General features: G+C 40.3%; 1 protein-coding gene across 2 annotated transcripts in view; it reads left to right on the forward strand.

Annotated features, from left to right (window-relative positions):
* Positions 1-23,151, forward strand: part of col2a1a (collagen, type II, alpha 1a) — an 83,909-nt gene that overhangs the window by 16,623 nt on the left and 44,135 nt on the right. For both annotated transcript variants that reach the window (XM_078431409.1, XM_078431410.1), the window contains exons 9-28: positions 2,105-2,149; positions 2,312-2,365; positions 3,700-3,753; positions 3,854-3,907; positions 4,885-4,938; positions 5,139-5,192; positions 7,281-7,325; positions 7,533-7,586; positions 8,458-8,502; positions 9,462-9,515; positions 13,672-13,770; positions 14,367-14,411; positions 15,374-15,472; positions 17,163-17,216; positions 17,694-17,801; positions 18,829-18,882; positions 20,111-20,209; positions 20,476-20,529; positions 22,541-22,639; positions 22,839-22,892. In XM_078431409.1, coding sequence (XP_078287535.1) covers positions 2,105-2,149; positions 2,312-2,365; positions 3,700-3,753; positions 3,854-3,907; positions 4,885-4,938; positions 5,139-5,192; positions 7,281-7,325; positions 7,533-7,586; positions 8,458-8,502; positions 9,462-9,515; positions 13,672-13,770; positions 14,367-14,411; positions 15,374-15,472; positions 17,163-17,216; positions 17,694-17,801; positions 18,829-18,882; positions 20,111-20,209; positions 20,476-20,529; positions 22,541-22,639; positions 22,839-22,892 — 1,278 coding nt within the window. The remainder of the gene's footprint in view (positions 1-2,104; positions 2,150-2,311; positions 2,366-3,699; positions 3,754-3,853; positions 3,908-4,884; positions 4,939-5,138; positions 5,193-7,280; positions 7,326-7,532; positions 7,587-8,457; positions 8,503-9,461; positions 9,516-13,671; positions 13,771-14,366; positions 14,412-15,373; positions 15,473-17,162; positions 17,217-17,693; positions 17,802-18,828; positions 18,883-20,110; positions 20,210-20,475; positions 20,530-22,540; positions 22,640-22,838; positions 22,893-23,151) is intronic.

Genomic DNA, 23,151 nt, shown 5'->3' on the forward strand with positions numbered 1-23,151 from the left:
ATTCTCTGGCCTCATGGTTTCATTGGCGGGGACTTGCCAAAGTCCAGAAATTGAATTCCTCAGTCTAATCCTTTTCCAGAATTGAATGATTTTCTACACTCTACTTTCCATGCACTGTGAAACGTTTCTGTCAGGATGCAGGTATCTGCCTCTCCTTGAGAGTCTTCTTTGTGCAACCTTATAAACGTTAAATACGTCCCGAGCCTCATGACATGCCTTGGCCCTTGAAGCTTTTGATCCAAGCACTACTCCAAACTTGCTCCAACGCTCTTCTTTCGGTATCCTCTTCACATTTATTGATCTGTTTCAATTCCACAACACTCCTCTTTGTGTGCTGATCCTTTTTTTTTAAAGGCATGGTAGTTAATCCTTAACAAAGCTGTTTTTGCTGACATTCCTGAACTTGATTTTGTTTCTGTTGTAACTGGATGTGTTGTGCTCTGAATTGCAGTCTGCCTCAGGAAAGCTGCTGGTCATTTTCTGTACTTCATGTTCTTTCCATGTGTGTAACCTCTCTCTACATTGCACTGTTGTTACCTGTCCATATCACGTCTCAGATCTTTCTGCCCTCCTTTGACATTCATATCAGCAATGGCTTTCTACATTTTTTCTGCAGCAACTGTTCGAATGGCACGATCTTTATAATCTGCCATTGGTGTTTGAAATTAAACTACGTTCGGGTTTCATAATTGAAATTACCATTTCGCTAAAATGATCCTGTCTAAAAACACCAATGATGTCCTCGACATTTGGTGAAATGCCCTGATAGCAGGTGGGGATTCATCCTTGGTTGTATGAAGCAAATTTCAGCAGGTGTTCAATGAGCAGATGTCAGTACATTAAGCATTAAGCACATACAGCCATGAATGAAGTTCACCATCTCTGGTGTTCCTTACACAGTGTGGCTGGTACCCTTGTAATGATCTCCTCGATATTCTTACATTGTACTTAACTACAGACTTCCGTATCCTTTCCATTTCTATTTCCTGTTGTATAATACAATTATACATATATTATATAAGTATAATACTAGTACAAGGTTTTTGCATCTGATATTCACATTTTTATTTAGCATTTTCACAGGTTCTCTAGAGACAAAAATCATGAAACTAAGTCTCTCACTGGGCTCTCAGTGTCTGTCCACATCACATACAAACTGTCGACCTCCTATTTTAGAAATGCATCTGTATATAGCCATTATTTATCACCTATATCCACATCCTCATACATCTGCACCCATTTGCATCTATGGTTACATATGCACCAATTTATAATTACCTATCCCAATACACTCCTTCATAAACACCTATTCATAATTAACTACATCCCATGCACCCTCCACACACAGCCAACATAATGTAAACAAAGCTCCTGTTACACATATTCATCCATAACTACTTTTAATCACATCGCTCTCTTTACATAAATATCTCCAAATTAATCCATCTATAACTGGATACCCAGCTCCTCTCTGCTCACATCCTTTTCTTACCTATACAACTCTCCGTGCACAAGCCCATCCATAACTACCTAGGACCAAATTATTTGAAACACTTCCACCCCATCTTAATGTTTCTGACCATTTCAGCATCCCTGCCTTTTGCTGCTTATTCAGCTTTAAGTATCCATGCCCATATCTAATACCAACCAGAAACAATAGTTTACTATAGTTTAGAAATACAGCATGGAAACAGGCCCTTCGGCTCACCGAGTCCATGCCAACCAGCAATCCCTGCACAGTAACACTATCCTACATACACTAGGGACAATTTACAATTTTACCAAGCCAATTATCCTACAAACCTGTATGTCTTTGGAGTGTGGGAGGAAACCGGGGCACCCGAAGAAAACCCACGCAGGTCACGGGGAGAACGTACAAACTCCGTACAGACAGCACCCGCAGTCAGGATCGAACCCGGGTCTCTGGCGCTGTAAGGCAGCAACTCTACTGCTGCGCCACCGTGTCGCCCACAATAATTTCTAATTCCAGACATCCACATTGCTACTCCAGATCTGTGGATAACCCCACCATATACATATATCTTTAAGTATCCAAAATGACGGACTTCTGCCATCACTAACTCATCCTGTGCTTTATTTTCAGGGCCCCATGGGACCGCGAGGACCCCCAGGACCCACAGGTGTTCCCGTAAGTATTGACGCTCCAACACAATTTTGCGGTTTGTGTCAAGTTACTAACGATGAACATAATACGCAACTATCTGCAGGGAAATCTGATTTAAAATAGAAGAGAAATCCTGCATTTTAGTTCTCCTGCGATGTTTCACTCTTGGGTTGATTCTGTTCACAGGGCCCTCAAGGTTTCCAAGGATCTGCTGGAGAAACTGGTGAATCTGGTGCTGCTGTGAGTATCCCAGACAAGATGGCTGAACCAATTTGTGCTCAGATTGAGGAATGAATGTGATTCAGTAAAAGGGAGAGTGACTGTAATCTTTACTGTGGTATATCTTTGAAGCTTTAAATATTGTAACGTTAAATGATGTCTTCGAGGAGAAAATGTTAGTTTAGTTTCGAGATACAGTGCGGAAACAGCCCACCGAGTCCGCGCCGACCAGCGAACCCCGCACACTAACACTATCCTACACGCACTAGGGACAATTTACATTTATACCGAGCCAATTAACCTACAAACCTGCATGTCTTTGGAGTGTGGGAGGAAACCGGAGATCTCAGGGAAAACCCACGCAGGTCACGGGGAGAACGTACAAACTCCGTACAGACAGCACCTATAGTCAGGATTGAACCCGGGTCTCTGGCGCTGTGAGGCAGCAACTCTACCGCTGCGCCACTGTGCCGCCCTTTACGCCACCGCCACCCTTTTATTTTATTGTGTCTTCTGAGGGCTCTGAAATCTTATCCATTGAGCAGTTGCTTCATTCCACATCATGGGGCAATGGGTGGTGTTATGGGGATAGATGTTGGGGATCTATAGTTAATAGTAGGCAGGTGAGTGGAATGGGAAATTTACTTTTATTTAAGCTGTCTTTGGCTCGTCACTAAGTTGGCATGTTATCATTCACATTGCAGTTGGACACCTTTCATTTTGGAGGAGGGGCAGGGGGGGGGGCTATCATGTTTGAGGAAGGACATTCTTGCTATTGAGGCAGTGCAGCATAGGTTCACGAGGTTAATCCCCGGGGTGGCGGGACTGTCACATGAGGAAAGATTGGAAAGACTGGGCTTGTATTCACTGGAGTTTAGAAGGATGAGAGGGGATCTTATAGAGACGTATAAAATTATGAAAGGACTGGACAAGCTAGATGCAGGAAAAATGTTCCCAATGTTGGGGGAGTCCAGAACCAGGGGCCACAGTCTAAGAATAAAGGGGAGGCCATTTAAAACTGAGGTGAGAAAAAACTTTTTCACCCAGCGAGTTGTGAATTTGTGGAATTCTCTGCCACAGAAGGCAGTGGAGGACAATTCACTGGATGAATTTAAGAGAGAGTTAGATAGAGCTCTAGGGGCAAGTGGAATCAAGGGATATGGGGAGAAGGCAGGCACGGGTTATTGATTGTGGATGATCAGCCACGATCACAATGAATGGCATCGAAGGGCCAAATGGCCTCCTCCTGCCATTTCTATGTTTTTCTATTTTCTGTTTCTTTGTTTTTATGATTCTATGTCCTGACAATAAACTTGTGCGATTCTCTCTTGTAAATGATTGTTTCTTCGTTGCAGGGTCCCATGGGTCCTCGTGGTCCTTCTGGACCTGCTGGCAAAGCTGGTGATGATGTAAGGACTTGATTTAGTTGTCAGAGTTTTCATTTGATTTAGACAGTCCTGCATGGTCATTTCCCAGGAGGACTAATGGATAATCCCATTCATTTCACAGGGTGCGGCTGGGAAAGCTGGAAAACCCGGAGATCGTGGGCCTCCAGGACCTCAGGTACAGTGGAATTCTGATCTAAATTTCAAATGAAACAAAATCGCATTACACTCGTTCACAGGTTTGTTTGCATATGTGATCTGCACTTTGTTATCAAACTGAAAGATGAAGTATCTCGATGGACATTGTTAAATGAAGCACAAAAAACAGAAATTCTAGGAAGACAAGGTTGATCCATTTCAGGTAGTTAGAAACCCCCTCAAAACCTGTTATCTACCTCAACACTTCAAATTCAAGGCACATTCCTTGTATATGCACATACTTGGCCAATAAACTTATTCATTCATTCATTCATTATGCTGATTCCACTGATAATACAGACCCATCAAAGTGAGCTGTTCTTCTCTCTAATAATCTTCCTCCATAATCTAGGCAAACATTTTCATCCCATTTGTGTTCTGCAATGTTTTTTTGTCCAAGTTGTATTTCTATTTTATATTTCAAATTCTTATGTGAAGGCCATGTTAGTTCCTTCAAGCCAATGCCTGATAATAATTACAAAACAATATTACAGTGCTCACATTATAATTTAATATAGACATTCATAAATGCTACCTAGAGAGCATTTTTACACATGAAGGTATGTGCATGTTGTTGATAGTCAACACAGAACAATCAGTAGGGGTAAAAATGTTTTGGTAACAACAGACAAAACAGTACACAAAGATGAAGCATTATATTGAGGTACTAAGTGTTACCAAAGTATATTGTTAGACTTCTTATGCAAACAAGTTATATGACTACAGTATGAAACATTTCATAAACATGAAACCTGGTTTATATATTAATCACAAATGAAAGTAGAGGCAATATTGTGGCTTCAAAATGAATCAATTATGTTATGCTCTGAAGATTATTTTCCTTCTTATTAGGAAAACACATTACAGTAAAGAACAGAGTGGCTAAAACAAAATGATTGAATTTAATGTTGCTGAACCTTTACCTCACCTGTTGCTTTTCTCCTTGTATTTTGCCAGGGTGCTCGCGGTTTCCCAGGAACCCCAGGTCTTCCAGGTGTCAAAGGTCACAGGGTCAGTACCTCAGTTATAATGCCAGTTTGGAGAGCCTGAAATGACTCCAAACATGTGACATGTTGATCTCTTTATTTAAAAAAAAATCAATAACAAATTAAGTTAAAACCCGTGCTTCAAAGCTGGACACATTTCAGTCTTTATTTAATTAAACAAAGATAACTTTGGCCTTGATATGTTGTTTTCTCTTTACCTTGCAGGGGTACTCTGGTCTTGATGGAGTAAAGGGTGAGACCGGTGCCGCAGGTGCAAAGGTACGGAGAACGCATCAGTATTTCATTAACGTGTAACTGTTTTGTTAGATTTAGTATTCTGAAACTATCTTCTGGAATTCTTCTCTGAGCAGAGTAGTTCCATTTGGGACAGAGTCGATTCCAATCTGGAAAAAGCTTGCACAGAAATGTGCCATGTTGGGATAGAGCAGTTAAAATTTGGGATTGGTCTAACTGTATATAAACAGGCAACTTTGTATGTCGAGAAACAAGTGTTTCAAAAAAACTCTGGGCTAGGCTGAAATTTTACAATCTGGAATAAGCCTGTGACACAATGTTTTATTCCGAGATAGGCCTGTGATTCGGATATGTCCATTTTAAATCCGTTTTGATAATAGTCTGTATTCAAGTCAGTAGCTGGATTTGGAACAAGGGGGTACTGTTGGCTGGAGGAGGCAAGATGACTCTCTAGTGGGAAGGAAATAACTTCTATTTTGCCACCTTCCCCACTTCTAGTTCCTGCCAATGTCTTGTTAGGCATACATTCAGAATCATTTATCAGCACCCCTTTACCAGTAAGGGCCACAGTCCATTTAACAGTGGGAACATCATTTTCCACTGCTCTCTGCAGATAAAGTATGCAGCACCACATTTCCCTCCTCAGTTGAGGTAGACATCCCAAATAAATTTGGCTTAGACATTGAATGTCACCCTTAATTGTTGTGCCAAGGTGGTCCTGCCCTCAGTGGGAACACCGAATCAAAGGACTCCAAAAAAATTGTGAAGTTGAGAAAATTTACTTTTAAAAATAGTTTGGGTGCTTTTCACCCTGATTCCTGCAATTAAACACAATCTGTATGGTGCCTAACAACAGCCACCCAACAATTTTATTGTTGCTGTGTATTTGCTGATCAGAATCATGGGAAGTGCGGCAGTCTCCATAGCAACCAAAGCAAGTTGGGGTTGGGTACCCATGGCTTCAGTGTGTGTAGCTTTTCCTCCCCATCCCCTCCACCTCCTCCCTCTCCAGTACTCGGCAGAGGTCAACCACTATGTGCACCATGTTCATCACTTTGAAGAGATGGCAGCATGTGTACCTGCTGCACCTACCCGCAATAATTACTGTGAGACCCAACAATGATATGTGAAATAAACAGCGCACGGGTTAAATGCACACAGATACATATTCAAGATCTTCGATGAGACCTTTTTTAATTCATGTCTCCTTGCCAACTTGCTGTGGGGTTTGCCGCTTGCAATACTGGGAGCAAAAATGAAGGTTGTATGTTGCATGATTATTGTTCCAACTTCAGCTTGTGAGGCAGAGGTGACTGTCACATTGACAATATCGTCACATGCACAAATGATGCCAGGAAAGCATCAACAACATTAAGGTCAATTGTATCCTGAGGTACCTAGCCCTATGTCCTTGATGGGGCTGACTTCCAGCATAAATGGGCCCCATCATGTTAAAACATTCACAAAATGGCTTTAATGCACAGAAAGAAGGGGAAACTATGCCCTTCAGCTTAATTACGGCATTCATAATTGCTTTGGAATCATAAACTAATGGTAGTACATAAAATAAAGCTCAGTCCTTTCATCTTGAGCACCAAAACCCAAATATATTAATATCAGCAAATGCTAGAAAATGCAAACTGGAAAATATAATCACTTTCAGATTAATTATCTATACTAGGCTGAGTAATCTCCATTGCCAAAGCTAATTATTTTGTAATATCTGACATAAATTATAAGACAATTGAGATTGGCTTTCAAGATTTGTGGAGAAATACAGTGAGTAAAGTTGGTTTGTCTTGAGTGGAAAGAAGGATGGTGTTTCAGAACAAGTCAGGAGAAGATGGAATGTGACTGGTTTTCTTTCCAGGAGTTGTTTCAAGTCGGGTAATGGTGAGAGGTTGTCTAGGAGGGTTGGGTTTTGCTCGGATGAAAATCTTATTGGAAAGAAAGTAGACATCATAAATGGGGCAGTGCCGATTGTGTGCTTAATGTCAGGCATCCACTCTTGTAGTTGTGGGGAACACATTTGTGAACGATGCTTAATTTTCTGTTTATGAATTGCACTGTTCCCACTGACCATGCTGAAAGTAACAATCTTTCTCCATGCAGGGTGAAGCTGGTGCTGCAGGAGAGAATGGAGCACCTGGTCCCATGGTCAGTCTCGTTTTCCTTTTAACTCCAGTATTGATTTTAAAAAATATATAAAACCACAATATAATAATTTTTTAAGCTTTAGTATAATTTATTGTGATAACTCTAAATGGTAATTAATATTGCATAAATTGCATCAACATTCAATTAAGGTCACTTCTTTGACCAGCAGGAAGTTTTAGAGCTCTAACGATACTTTTTTCTTGACAGGGTCCACGTGGTCTACCTGGTGAGAGGGGTCGTCCTGGATCACCTGGTTCAGCTGTAAGTGCAACTGGATTCATAGAAATGCTGCACAGTGATGTCTAATGTACACGGCAAGGACACAGCGCACTTCAGCCAGAACATGCCACAGATTTCATATTCACACAGAATCATAGATTTAAATTTGTTTTCAACATATTACCTTGTTTTGAAGCCACAGCAGATCCAAGATGAATCGGAATGGGAAAGAACAGGGGAGTAGGAATAAGGGTGAAGTTCGAGGGTCAAAAGAGTCAAGAGTGTTTTAATGTCATATGTCCCAGACGGAACAATGAAATTCTCACTTGCAGCAGCACAAAACAATATGTAAACATAGTACTCTGTAAACAATATAGTAAATGAGAAAAAAGTTATATATATATATATATACACGCTGTGTGTATATATATATATATATATATATAATACACACATATATATATATATATATATATATATATACACACACACGCACACACATAGATACATACATAAAAACATACAAACAAGCAATAACAGTGCAAAATGACAAAACCAAAGTCTCCAAGTCCATGTAGTTCAGAGCTTATTTGTGGTGTTTACATGTGTAGTTCTTACAAGGGAAAGATGCTGACTTAGGCTGAGGCCAGTTAAATGGGAATAAGACGAGAAATGTTTCAGAAAACACTATGGGGTAAATTGTGTAAAATTTATAATTACAATTTGACATAGCAAATATTGGAATATCTCTCAATTTGTTCACAGTTTAAATAAATAAATGCTGCATCTATTCCATACTTACACAATCAAACCTTGTGAATGTTTCAGCTACTTGAGAATTGAAAGCATTTCATCAACGTGATCTTGCGTTAACACTAATCAGTAATGTTGACCCTGCCTTTTTATTTTACAGGGAGCCCGTGGTAATGATGGTCTGCCTGGTCCAGCTGGTCCTCCTGTGAGTATCTCAAATTAAATATGAGCATACGAGCTGTGATTTGGAGCAGGAATTAGGAGAATTAGTAGGCCATTTGGCTCCTCAAGCCTGTTTCACCATTTAATAAGATCGTGAACTAATCTGACTTTAAACCTAAGCTCCATATTCCTGTGCTACTGTGGAATATTTTACACACGTACTTACCAAGAATCTATCTACCTCCTCCTTAAAAACATTCAAAGATTCAGCTTCCAACGTCCTTTGAGAAAGGGAGTTCCAAAGGCTTTGGGTCATCAAAAAGAATGAAGATTGCCTCATCTCTATCTTAAATGACTATTCCTTTATTTTTTAAGTAGTGACCCCTAGTTCTAGACTTTCCTGCAAGTGGAAACATCCTCCCCATTACTGACCCACTGTTACTCCAGCATTTTGTGTCTGACTTCCCATTATCTACCTTGGCATCATCCTTCAGGATCTTACATGCATCAATCAAGCCCCTTTTAAGCTCCTGTAAATATCTGTTTTATATCCATCAACTCCTCCTGTCAATAATTTAATTTAGTACAAATACTGTTTTGTACTCGTGTCAACCTTTTCCTCAAACTTTTGTCCAAGCAATCTTGCCATCTTTGTTTATGTCATATAGGTGAAACTTTACATTGTTAGTATCAAATTCATCATTTTTTAATTGATAATTTTCACACATTACAGTACAGTTCGTACTAGAAGTTTTCTCAGATCAGAAATTAATAGGTTAAAATAAGGAAGATTAAATTAGCTTCCCCTACCCTACTACCCTACCCCCATCTGTTTCTTTAAATTGGAGCATTATAATCCACTGGTATTCAGTTACCTTTGAGTTGCTAAAGGTAAAAATCTTTCTGTGTTGTTTCTTAGCATTGGCTAAATCTTGTCAGATGATAATTTTTGTCTTCTGCTTTGTTCTGTTTTGTAATTATTTCTCATGTTTTTCCCTTCAGGGTCCAGTCGGTCCTGCTGGTGCTCCCGGTTTCCCAGGTGCTCCAGGTTCTAAGGTGAGTGGAAGCTGCAGGAGATAATCACTCAATCTATTTATTACTGCTGACACCCTGAATAGACAGCAGCACTAATGACATTCCTGTGAGAGCTGGTCTGAATACAAAAAGATGTGGAGGCCCCTTCTTTCCCTGCACCCGCCCTCATTTTTACAGTTCAGAACAGAGAAAGGGAGAGGGAGAGTGTGTGAGAGAGAGAGAGAGAGATTTGGCAGGATAACCAGAGGGCAGGAATTCCAGGTTCCAAGAACCACAAGCTGATTAAATAAAGCAAGCCTTTGAGCTGGGACGTCAGTGAGAACTGAATGCAGAGAACTTGAGGCCACAGGCAACATTCTTTCACTAGTTCATGACACTCAAGGGACAGGAAGGCACAGACTCGGAGATTTGCATTGACAAGTAAGATATATTTCCATTCACCTGCAGGATAGGCATTTGGAAAACTTGACTGGACCTGGTTCAAGGTTTCAACCCCCATGTAGTTTGATGTACATACTCTGAAAGACTTTCAAAATGGGGTTACACTTAAAGGCTGATCAAACACTCCAGCTTGAAACAAGATAGTTATCTTCCTAAAGATAACTTGCCCATTATCTTTTAACCTGGGCCAGTGATCAAGGTCACATACACTTCATGTAACCTAAACAAAATCCTTAGCTTGTCTTTTTTTTTTGCCTTGTCTTTGGACAGAGCCATGTCTTAAAATGTGTCAAACTAAAGTAGCACTTATTTAAAATGCTCTTTAGACATATTCCTCGTAAAATTTTGTAGTGAGATTAAAATGGTTGATGTTGTATGTAAAGGACTTGGGTAAAGCTCAAAATAAATCTCCAGCAAAAAAAAATGCTTTGGATGTTTGAGGCACAAGTAAGCACATATTGTTAATGGACAAGTGAGTCCATTTCTTTTAGCATCTATTTTTTCTTTTGATCTTCGGAAGATTAAAAAAGTTCATTGATTTGGACTTAAAGTTCCTTATCTTACTGTATCCTTCAGAGGGACTTCTGCTCTCAATGGAGATATAAGAAACCTCGATCAGTTTTATGCGCAGCTGGGCAGCCTGAGATTATAAAATGGAAGCAAATAATAGAAATTTGAGATGAAGCAGATTTCAGTCGACAGAGGGGATATAATCCAGTACCATTCCACTTCCATCAACTGCCCCTTCCTGCACCTCCCCCAACCCATCCTGACACACAGTAAAGTTAGAAAACGACATCAAAACACACCATGAGTTGTCTCCGTTCACTTCCAACTGCTGAGATGATTCAATATTTATGTGGCAAGCAATGTTATTAAAGCAAGAGAAAAGAGTGCAACAAGGAATGAAGGAGAGTGAAGCGAGAAAGTGAAAGTCTTGTTGTATGATACGGATTTAAACCTTTGTTACAATACAAATTTCATTGCAAATGTTGGTTCTATTATATCGTTTTAAGTGTTGCTGTCAAAATGAGATAGCCAGTTTTAGCGTAATGACCTTGCACTCAGATATCCCTCTCTTGCAATTCAAAGCGTGTAGATGTACATTGCTTAGAGGTTAGTTGCAGCAGTGCTATTTTCATGCAGTCTCCACAAAACCACGGGAATGCAGCTTGTGCTGCTACTCTGGAATGTCTTAGGTCCCCATCACAAACTGTTTCACCCATTGGCTCAACATCTCTCCATATAATCTGTCTGAAGCTGGAGTAGACTGGTCACAATCTTTCTGTAAAATTTGACCTCAAGATGATCTTTGGTCCTTGTATCTGCACCATGGCTTAAAACACCGAGACATCATCGGGCTCTGGCCCACCTCAGCTCAAACATTGTGAGCTCTTGATCTAACACTTCTCATACACTCCTGACTGCACTTCCTTGTTCTACCCTTTATAAACTTAAACTCAACCAACACTCCAACTTCTTGCCTGAATCCTAACTTGTTCAAAGTGCTGGTCACCCATCATCCTAAATTCAGCATTCTCTTTGCTCGAATACTGGATTTGATCCACGTAAATGATTTGTTAAATGACCTCCCACTTTATATGATTCAATTTTCTGTTGACATCCCGCTGTCTGTTTTTTGAACTACTGCCTTCTTTAGTTCACCTGAGCATTTATGTTTTATCTCCAACTGAAGTTTGACAAATACATCTCTTCATAAAGTTACCAGTCAGATCCCAATAACTGCACCGTGTGCAATTCAGATGACATTTAAAAAAAACATTATTGCCCTTCACTGGCTGCAAGTTAACGGGACATTAACTGCCATCAACAAAATAACTTGAGTATCAAAGATTTATAAAGGAAGGTTAGGCAAGTCTGGATTGTTTTCTTTGGAAAAAAGACTTACAAGGATCTAATCAAAGGGCTCAAGATTATAAAAATCAGTCAGCACAACCCTTTTAAAGAGAGTAGAACCATGGGCCAAAGGCATTTAGGTGGAAATGATTTATGAAAAATATATATACCCCTGTTAGGCTCAACTTTCCTGTTCCTGAAAATTGTTCTTAATATTTCCCAATAATATGTTCTTGCTCTATGTATTTATTTAATAAACCCTGTGAAGTCATTGCCTGACAACTGAAAAGTCCTTAAACTCCTGAAAATCCAAATGTGTCAGTACTTTCTTAAAGTATTTGAGTTGAGAGTTTACCAATGATCAGGATTTTAAATTAATTTTCTTTAAAACCTTTTTCCAAATCACTGGATCTGCTTCATAGTAATACCATTCAGCACAAGCCATATCCAAATTGATGAATGCTTCCTATTTTAATATGATTGAATGCATGGTCTATACCAATACCACTGGGATCAGCTGCCCCAAAACACTTGGCACACTTCATATTTGTACAACAGTGTATAGCTATGCTTGGACACAGGAGGTATTCCAGACCACAGTTTACAGTGCTGCGCCTCATCCAAATCACTGGATGTACTCATTACCAAGACCACTGGGAATAACCTGACCCAAAATGTTAGGCACACTACATACAAATACAACTTGACATAAGGATACACAAATCACTGCTGATATCCAGTATCCAAACCCATGGGATACAGCCATGCCAACATTTTTGGACATCTTCGCACCCACACCAGTGGGTATCATAGTATTCACCTTTCCAGCCAAATTCTCCAATTAATGAAACACTCGTATTACTGGGCATGGGTCAAAACAAATTATTAGACGCAAGCTTAGCTACTGGACATGATTTGTTTCAGATTAGGTGTCTTTATTTCCTAGTGTATGTTTTTCACTCATGCCGCCAGTCATTTCTTTATCCCTATACAGAGTGTGGCAAGTAGTCACTGGTAATATAGTGGTTATACTACTGGAAGAGTAGCTTGAATTACGGATCGTTGCTTCTGAAATATGTTCAAAGCTCACCAAAGAGCCTTGGATTTAAATTCAAGTAATTATTTAACATTGGGAATTTTATGGAACAAAGCAAATAACTAACCTCAAAACTACAAGATTTCAAGGTAGAAATCTGGCTTCCTTGCCCAAACGGGCCTCGCTGTGCCTCCAGGCCTATCAATATGGTTGATTTAATGGCCTCCTCAGTTTTAGAGGCAATTAGCGATGGACAACAGTTGCCACCTCTGCTAGCAATGTCCTCATTCTATGAATGAATAAGTGAAATAGATTATTATCATTATCTATATTAATTGGACATGGCCTGCATCATGACTTGGAGCCAAATAACTGGTTGTGCAGAAATTACCTTTGTGCCTATCATTGGTTGTGACTTTTACCTACGCCACTAAGCATGTTGTAAGCCATATTATTTTTAAGGCATTGAACATCATGGGAGTGGCTTCATGTGACAAATCAAAATCAAGGGATTGACAAGGGGGAGTAAAATTTTCATTGGTGATTGTGTGGTAAATTATTATGATTTGATATTTAATAACTTTATTGATTTCAATATGGATCATTATAACCTTAGCATGTGTCCCCATGACTAGGTGCAGCAATTTGCAACTTTCCCATTATCTAAATCTTTCTTCATTAGCACCATAGAAGTACATATGCTTGCTTCCCAGTAGCAAATGTCAGTATTACTTTAACAATAATTGAATTTGTCATATTTTTGGATTATGGCAGAGAATGCCGCGCTGGTCTTAATGTTGTTGCACATTGTCCTAATGCCTGTTTTCTTGTTATTCCACACAGGGTGAAGCTGGTCCAACTGGTGCTCGCGGCCCTGAGGGTGCCCAGGGATCAAGAGGAGAGTCAGGAAGCCCAGGATCCCCAGGTCCTGCTGGAGCTCCAGTAAGTTATCAAGTCGATTAATCGATCAGTCGATTAACTTTATCATTTTTCACCAAATGCAGAAACATCGCACATCACCCAAAAATCTTTGTAGAAAGTTGTCAGTCACAGATTAAGTGCCAAACAGCCTGACTTCATTTGTTGAATGCCTTGAGGCTACTTGGCTGTGACCAAATATCAAAATTTGATGGTCTGTCCTCATAGATTGAGTTCAATTCTAAGAGAGCTATACAGCTTAGAAACTGAGCAAATCTATGCTTCCAAATATATCTGTAAAGTTCTTATCTAAATATTGTACACTAGAGTCATATAGCATGGAAACAGGCCGTTCGGCCCAACTTGTCCACACCGCCCATCATGTCCCACCTATACTAGTCCCACTTGCCTGCATTTGGCCCATATCCCTTTAAACCTGTCCTAACAATGTAGGTTTAACAAAATACTAATCACAAACGTGCAACAGTATGCTTTCAAAAAAGCACAGTAACCTTCTGTGTCCATTATAAAATCTTATTTTTGGAAATATGCACTCTCCGTCTAACTGTTTTAATATTGTGAGTTACAATGACTTACATCTTCTCTGTATGCCTTTGCAGGGCAATCCCGGTACTGATGGTATTCCTGGAGCCAAAGGTTCAGCTGTAAGTATATCTCCAATATTTTCTCACTTGTACTTATTTAACAAGTCTATGTATTATTGTACGTATTATACATAATAAATCCATCTTCCTGAATGATCAAAGTAGGTTTGAATTCTCGTATCTCGCTATCGTTAATCCAAAATTGATTTTAAAATCTTTGGAGAATTCTACACCTGTGGTGCATAATAAAAGGAAAAACTCTTTTTACCAACCGAATATTGATCTTTCGATCATTACTTTCCGGTGCAGTCTTCTGTCTTTGGAGCAATATGAGAATAATAATTACAGAGAATAATAGTAGGAGTAAACATTGCAGAGCAAACTATTTTTGCCATGTACAGTACTTTCAAACAGCATTGCCAAGAACTGGACAATTTGGCATTTGTTTGATGAAGGCAAATTTTCTCTAAGTAATAGCTGTGTGACAGATCAATTGATTTGGCACAGGATAATTTTCATAAATTCTGTGAAAATTGGCGTGCATGATGTTACATTGGTTTGTGAAATCATTTGATTTCAATCATGATATAATCATCCCAACTTGCCCACACCAACCAACATGTGCCATCTCCACTAGTCTCACCTGCCTGCGTTTGGCCCATATCCCTCCAAACCCATCCTATCCATGTACCAGTCTAATTGTTTCTTAAACTTTGCAATAGTCAGTACCTCTATTACCTCCTCTGGCAGCTCGTTCCATACACCCACCACCCTTTGTGTGGAAAAGTTACCCCTCAGATTCCTATTAAATTTTTTCCCCTTCACCTTGAACCTATGCCCTCTGGTCCTCGATTCCCCTACTCTGGGCAAGAGACTCTGTGCATCTCAAAGCATGATCATGAATATGATGCCTACACTTGTTACTTATTTGTTAAACGTTGGTGTAGTTAAGTCGTTATATCTTCTTACCTGTGCCCCATCCGCCACTTGATGCTAACTTCTCTTGTTTCTGCCTCTCAAAGGGTGCTCCTGGCATTGCTGGCGCTCCTGGTTTCCCTGGTCCACGTGGGCCTCCAGGCCCACAAGGTGCAACAGGCCCTCTTGGTCCCAAAGGTCAACAAGTAAGTAAACATGTTCCATTTTTCAGAATTTCCTAACCACCATGAAATAAAACTAATAGTTTTAACATGGAGTTTTTCTCAACTGAAATCCTCTGGACCTTCACTACTTCCAGTGAAGTTTTCTGTGCTTCTCTGATCACTATGAACAGATCACATTAAGATCAACCAAGTTGTATGATAATAATGGCAATATACAACACCACACCATAATCAAATGTCACCATGACAAACTAAACAACATAAAATGACTTGAATATGCCTACTATACCAAATTGGACTTTTTCAAAGTACACCAAATTTCATCGTGTTGGCCTGTGTTAAAATTACACAATAAAAGATAAATGTCACCACACAAAATAATATCAAACTGCATCATTACAAAACTACAACACACTTTATTATACCCTTTATATGAAATAACACACCAGACTCCAGCATGCTAAACTTTATTAAATTACCCGTTATTAATCTGCACTGAACATTGTAATGTTAAACTGTATCAATAGACAATAGGTGCAGGAGGAGGCCATTCGGCCCTTCGAGCCAGCACCGCCATTCAATGTGATCATGGCTGATCAATCACAATCAGTACCCCGTTCCTGCCTTCTCCCCATACCCCCTGACTCCGCTATCTTTAAGAGCTCGACCTAGCAAATTGTAGCACATTGAAATTTGACTAATTTTACTATTATTGTCAAACTATATCAATCTTCACTACACAATGACAGTTCACATGAAGAATCTTTGACCAGACATGTTAAATCTATTTCTTTTTCCTCAGATGCTGCCTTAATTTTCTGGGGGGAGTGGGGGGTGGGTTTGGAGTTCCACCATCTAGTTTTACTTAAATTCCACTCACTACATTATGCTTCACTAAACTTTCATTGGCAACCCCTGCCTTTCACAAGGGTCATTCATAGGATGCTGCTCCATAGAGAAGACACCAGTGATGTGCTATTGTAATCTATTACACTGTGAAGCACTTGGCCTTTACCACAATGGTCAGCTTTCAAATTGATGCCAGCCCCTTCTTTGCAGAAGGAGAATGTTGAACTCGTAAACATTTCTATTTTGAAAGGTCATTTTTCCCACTGTATGGAGGCTGGGAAAATACTGCATTCTCTTGCTTGCTTTTACTGTAGGGTGAGCAATAGTTCTATCACTAGGTCCTTTAAGCATACTAATACCACAAGATAACTTGTAAACCAATGTATTGTGCAGGTGTGCAGTTCGTTTCTACAATGCTTTTGTTTCGCCCCCTTATATTACCCTTCCACCAGAGCCAGACTTATAATCCAGGTTTGTGAACCTCAAAATGCTGCCCTCAAGAAGAAGGGTCTTGACCCGAAACGTCACCCATTCCTTCTCTCCAGAGATGCTGCCTGGCCCGCTGAGTTACACCAGCATTTTGTGTCTATCCAAGTTTAGAAGAGTTGAATATAGAATATTTTTTTCCTGAGCTTTTCCAAGTAAAGTAAATAAAGTAAACATTTCTCAAAGCTGGCATTGCACTGAATTGAAAAATTACTCTTGGGACATCTTTTAGTTGGCCATGTCTTTAATGCAAGTAGCAAATCTATCACAGGCCACTGTTTGTGGACACCACTAATCTACACCATATTGAGTTGGTGCTGCTACAGGAGTGCTCCCAGTCCACAACCTTTAACCCTTCATTTGTCTTTTTTAATAGGGTGACCCTGGAGCTACAGGATTCAAGGGAGAAACTGGCCCGAAAGGAGAGATTGTAAGTATTAACATTATTTTTGTTTTTGAGTGTTCTGCTTTGAAAACCACAGGTACACTCTTTTTAGTGCAAATAATAAATACTAGGCGAAATACCAGGGGACACAAGTTAAAAATGAATAATTTCTGGGGAGGTCAGGTGGAAATTTGTACAGAGAGTAATCAAATTATAGAAATACTATAGATATTGAACCAGGTTTAAGAGATGAGCAAATATATTCTTAAAAATAGGGCATGGTTGAGGAGGTTAGTTTGTCTCAAGAATATCTACTAACTTTGTCCAGTTTCTAAACAAATCTTCTAATAGGAAGCATACAGCAATAGTAATAATACTATTAATAATAGCAAAAGTTTCAAATTATATTTTGGGTCTTTTATTTAATTGCTACAATTGTAATTAGAATTAGCCGGATGGAATAAATGGAACATGCTCACTCTGTCCTTGCATCTAATATTTCTTTCCTGGTGCTTCCTATAGGGACCTGTTGGGCCTCAAGGTGCTCCTGGACCTGCTGGCGAAGAAGGCAAGAGAGGCCCTCGTGGTGAGCCTGGTGCTGCTGGTCCAAACGGTCCCCCTGGCGAGAGAGTAAGTTTCCCAAATCAGACTTCCACTCATTCGTGCAGAAACACAAAAGTCCTCCAAAACACAAAACCTTTCAGCGTTTTAACTTTGTCCATCAGAGACATTTAAAATTTGCACTGACTTGTCAAAGCTCACAAGGAGGTTCTGAGGGTAGATAATAGACAATAGGTGCAGGAGTAGGCCATTCGGCCCTTCGAGCCAGCACCGCCATTCAGCGTGATCATGGCTGATCATCCACAATCAGTACCCCGTTCCTGCCTTCTCCCCATATCCCCTGACTCCGCTATCAATAAGAGATCTATCCAACTCTCTCTTGAAAGCATCCAGGGAATTGGCCAGATATTGCCTGAAGCCTTTTCATCCCTTGGAGCCCACTTTACCTCATGGGACATGTCACAGGTTTGGAAAGTCAGCTCATTTTTCCCACCATGTTTGGAACCTGACATTTGGGCAGGTCCAGAATGATCCAGTCCATTGACTGGGTTGAAAATTGCAAAGCTCAAAAAGAAAAATATTCATCCTCATCTTTGTCTTAATTGGAAGATCCCTAACCATAGTTTAGAGATACAACGTGGAAACAGGCCCTTCGGCCCACCGAGTCCGCGCTGACCAGCGATCCACGTACACTAAAACTATCCTACACACACGAGGGACAATTTACAATTTCACCAAAGCCGATTAACCTATAGACCTGTACGTCTTTGGAGTGTGGGAGGAAACCAGAGCTCCTGGAGAAAACCTATGCAGGACACGGGGAGAACGTACAAACTCCATACAGACACCAGTCAGGATCAAACCCGGGTCTCTGACTCTGTAAGGCAGCAAATCTACCGCTGCGCCACCGTGCTGCCCTTATTATGCCGACATTATGCTGCCAGGGGAAACATCCTTAAGGCATCTGCACTGTCAAACTCCATCAGAATGTTAAATGTGTTACAACAAAAGCGTGAATGAATAAGATTAATGCAATTTTAACTGTACTGTAATGAGGCTTTAGTAATCTCATTCATTCTTTTGTTTCCATCACTAGGGTTCTCCTGGTAACCGTGGTTTCCCAGGTCAGGATGGTCTTGCTGGTCCCAAGGTAGGTACCATTGCTCATAATAGCCACATTGTTTAAAGTCACGAATATATTGCCTATGAAACTAAGTACAAATAATTGTTCAATTGCTTGATTGAAACACATAAAAGTTGGTTCCTTGACGTAAAAGGTTCTTGGGGAACAAAAATGAACAATCTCTCATAGAGTCCCATCTCTAACTGGTACTGGATTCTAATCCCTTTAAGACAACATTTCAATTGATAATGACAACATTCCATGATTAACTCCAAATTCTGTAAACTAATTTTACCCCAAACCTTGCCTTTGTCGAGAGACAGGCAGAATTGTAGCAGGAGCAGTTATTATTCACTGGGAAATTCCTGTGTAAATTCCAAGTGATAGTTGCTAACTGGGGTTAAATACCAGTCATTTTTGCTTTTAAATTAGAAAGATGCTTGGCCACGCCAGTGCCATTGTGGACAGCCCCACCATTGGCTGAAAAAGTGAAGAAGGCATCAAGGTTTATGAAGAAGAAGTGGTTAGCTGATGCAATTTTAAACTGGAATTTTATATCCCAGTAGGATATTGAAGAAGGGAAATATGCAGAGAGCAAGTAGTTTGAAGCCCTGCTAATGAATGTCTCAGTAGGACACACTTCAGTTCAACTTGATTTTAACATGCTAGAGATAAGGAAGTAAAGAAAAACTTCCATGTATACAGAAATTTTCATAAACTAGGGATATTCCAATGTACTTTCCAGCCAATTAAGCACCTTTGAAGTGCAGTAATATTGTTGAGTAGGATATGCGGACAATTTGTAGGTCAATGCATTTGGAGCTGAGGAGGAGACGAGCGAGAAGTGATGGTTTTTGGAGTCTCAAGAGATTGCAGATGCTGGAATCCGGAGCAAAAACCAAACTGCTGGAGGAACCCAGAGGTTCAGGCAGCATTGGGTTGGAGACCCTGCATCGAGACTCAATGGCTATTATTCTGAAGCACAATAATGATATGGAGTAGTGAACAAGATGTAATGGGCAGGAAGCAGCTGGAGACTGGAAGAGAAGCAGGACAACGTGATCTAAATCTTACACCATCTTATGCAGAAGTGTAAGAGATACTTGAAGTATCTCCTCAAATATGGAAGCAATGCCTTTGGATGAACAAAGGCGCCACAGAGAATTTGGAACTGCTGAGATCCAGATAGGATTGATGATGCTTTGTTCATTTTTTTTTTGAAACCAACTTACTTTTCCTTTGCTTCCCTTTGCAGGGTGCCCCTGGTGAGCGCGGTGTTGCTGGTGTAGCTGGGCCTAAAGGTGCGAGTGGAGATCCTGGCCGCCCTGGTGAACCTGGTCTTCCGGGTGCAAGAGTAAGCCGGACTTTACAAAACCAACCTCTAACGTTTTAAATGTGCACAAGGTGTTCTTAAAAACCTTGGGTAGAGAACATTTTGAGGAGACACTTGCCACGTTAGATATACAACATCATAATTTATTTCTTACACGTGTTAATCTCTTCGAAGCCTTTTTCAAACATTCGCAGCCAGAGCTAAAAGCACGAATCACATAACTAGCAAAAAACTATTTCAGAAATTGCTTTGACACTCTTCTTGTATTTGGGTTATCTTTTGTTTAGGGTCTTACTGGTCGCCCTGGAGATGCTGGTCCTCAAGGAAAAGTTGGAGCTACTGTAAGTTCAATGGTTTCCTGCCTTTCATTATCACTTTCTAGGATTTGTCTATTTAATGCCAAGCAGAGTAGGTAACTTTGCTGGGATGTGGAGACAGCCTAAGCATGGACTGCACTATTGTTTCAGCTGAAGAACGATGAACAACAGAGGATATAGAGTGACCACTGCACAGAGGCAAGCTATTGGCCCACTGAGTTCATGGCGCGCTCTGTGGAGCAGTCCAGCCAGTCCCATTTCACCATTTTATCCCCGCAGCTCTGCAAGTACATTTTCCTCAAGTTCCTGTACAATTTTGGTTTGCAATCACTGATCATTTCCAGTACAACTGTCACCAAATACTGTATCGAACATCTACGGGTGTACGATAGAGAATATTCTGACAAGTTGCATCATGGCCTGGTTCGATGACTCAAAAACACCCAAAAGTGAAGGACATTGTCTGGTCCCTCATAGGTATTGACCTCCCCACCATCGAAGGGATTTACAGGATGCGCTGCCTCAAGAAGGCAGCTAATATCATCAAAGACCCACACCACCCTGGCCACGCTCTTATCTCACTGCTGCCATTGGGAAGAAGGTACAGGAGCCTGAGAACTGTGATCTCCAGGTTCAAGGATCAAACATCAGGCTCTTGAACCACCCTGCACAACCCTAACCACAACCCTATCTCAGCTCCGAACTGGACTTTGTATTATTGCACTACGTACTCTGGCCTGCACCATTGCAGTGTGGTTATCTAGTATAACTGATATGCATCGTGTTTTTGTTTTATATGTTGTGTTAATGTGCCTGTAAAGCTGCAGCAAGTTAGAATTTCATTGTTCAATTCCCCATGCACGTGACAATTAAACACTTTGAATCTTGATCTGTGCGTAGCAAGTTTCAGATCAGCACCACTCAGTGCTAAAAAAATAAAAATAAATCCTCACATCCCCTTTTACCATCAAAAGCATTAAATCAGTGCCCCCAGTCCTTCTACCATAAAATGGGAACTTATCTTTGTCTTCCTTGTTTAAATTTGTCATTACCTTGTGCATCTCTACAGTTCTCCCCTCAACTTCCTTTGTTCCAAGGACCAGAAACCTTGCTCCTCCAACCTAACCTTATCGCTAAAATCCCTTCTTCCCTCCAATCCTAAATCTCCTCTGCACCATCCCAAGGATACATATATCATTTTTGAAGTGTTATGATCAGAACTGGATGCAACCCATCGGTTGTGGCTTAACCAGAATTTTACCAAACATTAGCATAACATTCCTGCTTTTTACTCGATACCTCCATTTAAGAAGCCTGCAATCCCAAATACTTTGACAACTAATCTCTCAATATATCCGGCAACCTTCCAAGGAAAAAATATATGAGAAACGTATCAGATCATTATGTTCCCCCTAAGTCATGGAAACTATAGGCCCCAGGACCTTCACACCATGCCATATCTGAGGCAGGAAAGGGTATGTGTGCCAAAACCTTCGGAAGCTCATTCTACACAATAAAAGAGGGCATATCTTCCAATGCCTCACCCCATTTCATTCTCTTTGGGATGGAGTATGTGTCTCATAGCGTTCAGACCATCCATTCCCATATAATCAAGGGTATGGTTGCCAAACCTTTCAGACCCTGCATTACGCGAGATAATGAAATATATGGGAGCCAAGGCATTTCAGACCATCCCCTATTTTTTAGATAAAGAAGGATATGCATGCAAAATCATTCAGATCACCCACTTTCCTAGTCAGAAGGGAGTATGATAGCCTCTCAGCCCATCCTCTTCCCTTAAGTAAAGGAGTCAAAGACTGCTGCTGGACATAGGAGGATGGGAATAGTATGCAGCCATCAAGGCAAACATCTAAAATGTAACAAATATTTTAAGAATTATTTAATTTTCATCATGTTGGTTGCTTATTTGCAATTTATTGGTGTTCAGGTTTATGCGGGGGGGAAAAAAAAAATCGACGGATATTGCTGTACAACAATTACGTAGCTGATTAACCTTGTTCTCTTTTGTCTGAAGGGTGCTTCTGGTGAAGATGGCCGTCCTGGTCCACCTGGTCCACAGGGTGCTAGGGGTCAACCTGGCGTCATGGGTTTCCCTGGACCAAAGGGTGCAAGTGTAAGAAAAACATTTAACTTCCACTCATTTTGATGTACTCTGCGTTCAGTGTGTCCTGTGTTGAGCTCACTGATACTTTCAATGGATTTCTTGTAAAGATAAAGCAAAATAGCTGCAGTTCCTTGTATGTCCATCTTGATTGACCCAATGTTCTGCCATGGTTAAATAGAACGTCTTTTTTTTCCTTTCTTTTCACTAGGGTGAGGCTGGCAAGGCTGGTGAGAAGGGTCTCCTTGGTGCTCCTGGGTTGAGGGTAAGTAACCCGATATTTTTCAGACTCATTTGTATTTCAATAGGTGAAAGTTATTGATTTTGATTGACTATGTAATCATACTGTGGTCATCATTAACATACATCTTAACTAACTTAGTGTATCTCAGACATTCTCTTGCACTAAATGTTGTACCCTTTATCTGTGCACTGTGGACAGCTTGGTTTTATTCATACAGTCTTTTCTTCGACTGGAAAACAGGCAAACAAACGCTTTTCACTGTACCTAGTACATGTGACAA

The sequence above is a fragment of the Rhinoraja longicauda genome, chromosome 42 (assembly GCF_053455715.1).
Source record: "Rhinoraja longicauda isolate Sanriku21f chromosome 42, sRhiLon1.1, whole genome shotgun sequence".
Taxonomy (NCBI): domain Eukaryota; kingdom Metazoa; phylum Chordata; class Chondrichthyes; order Rajiformes; family Arhynchobatidae; genus Rhinoraja; species Rhinoraja longicauda.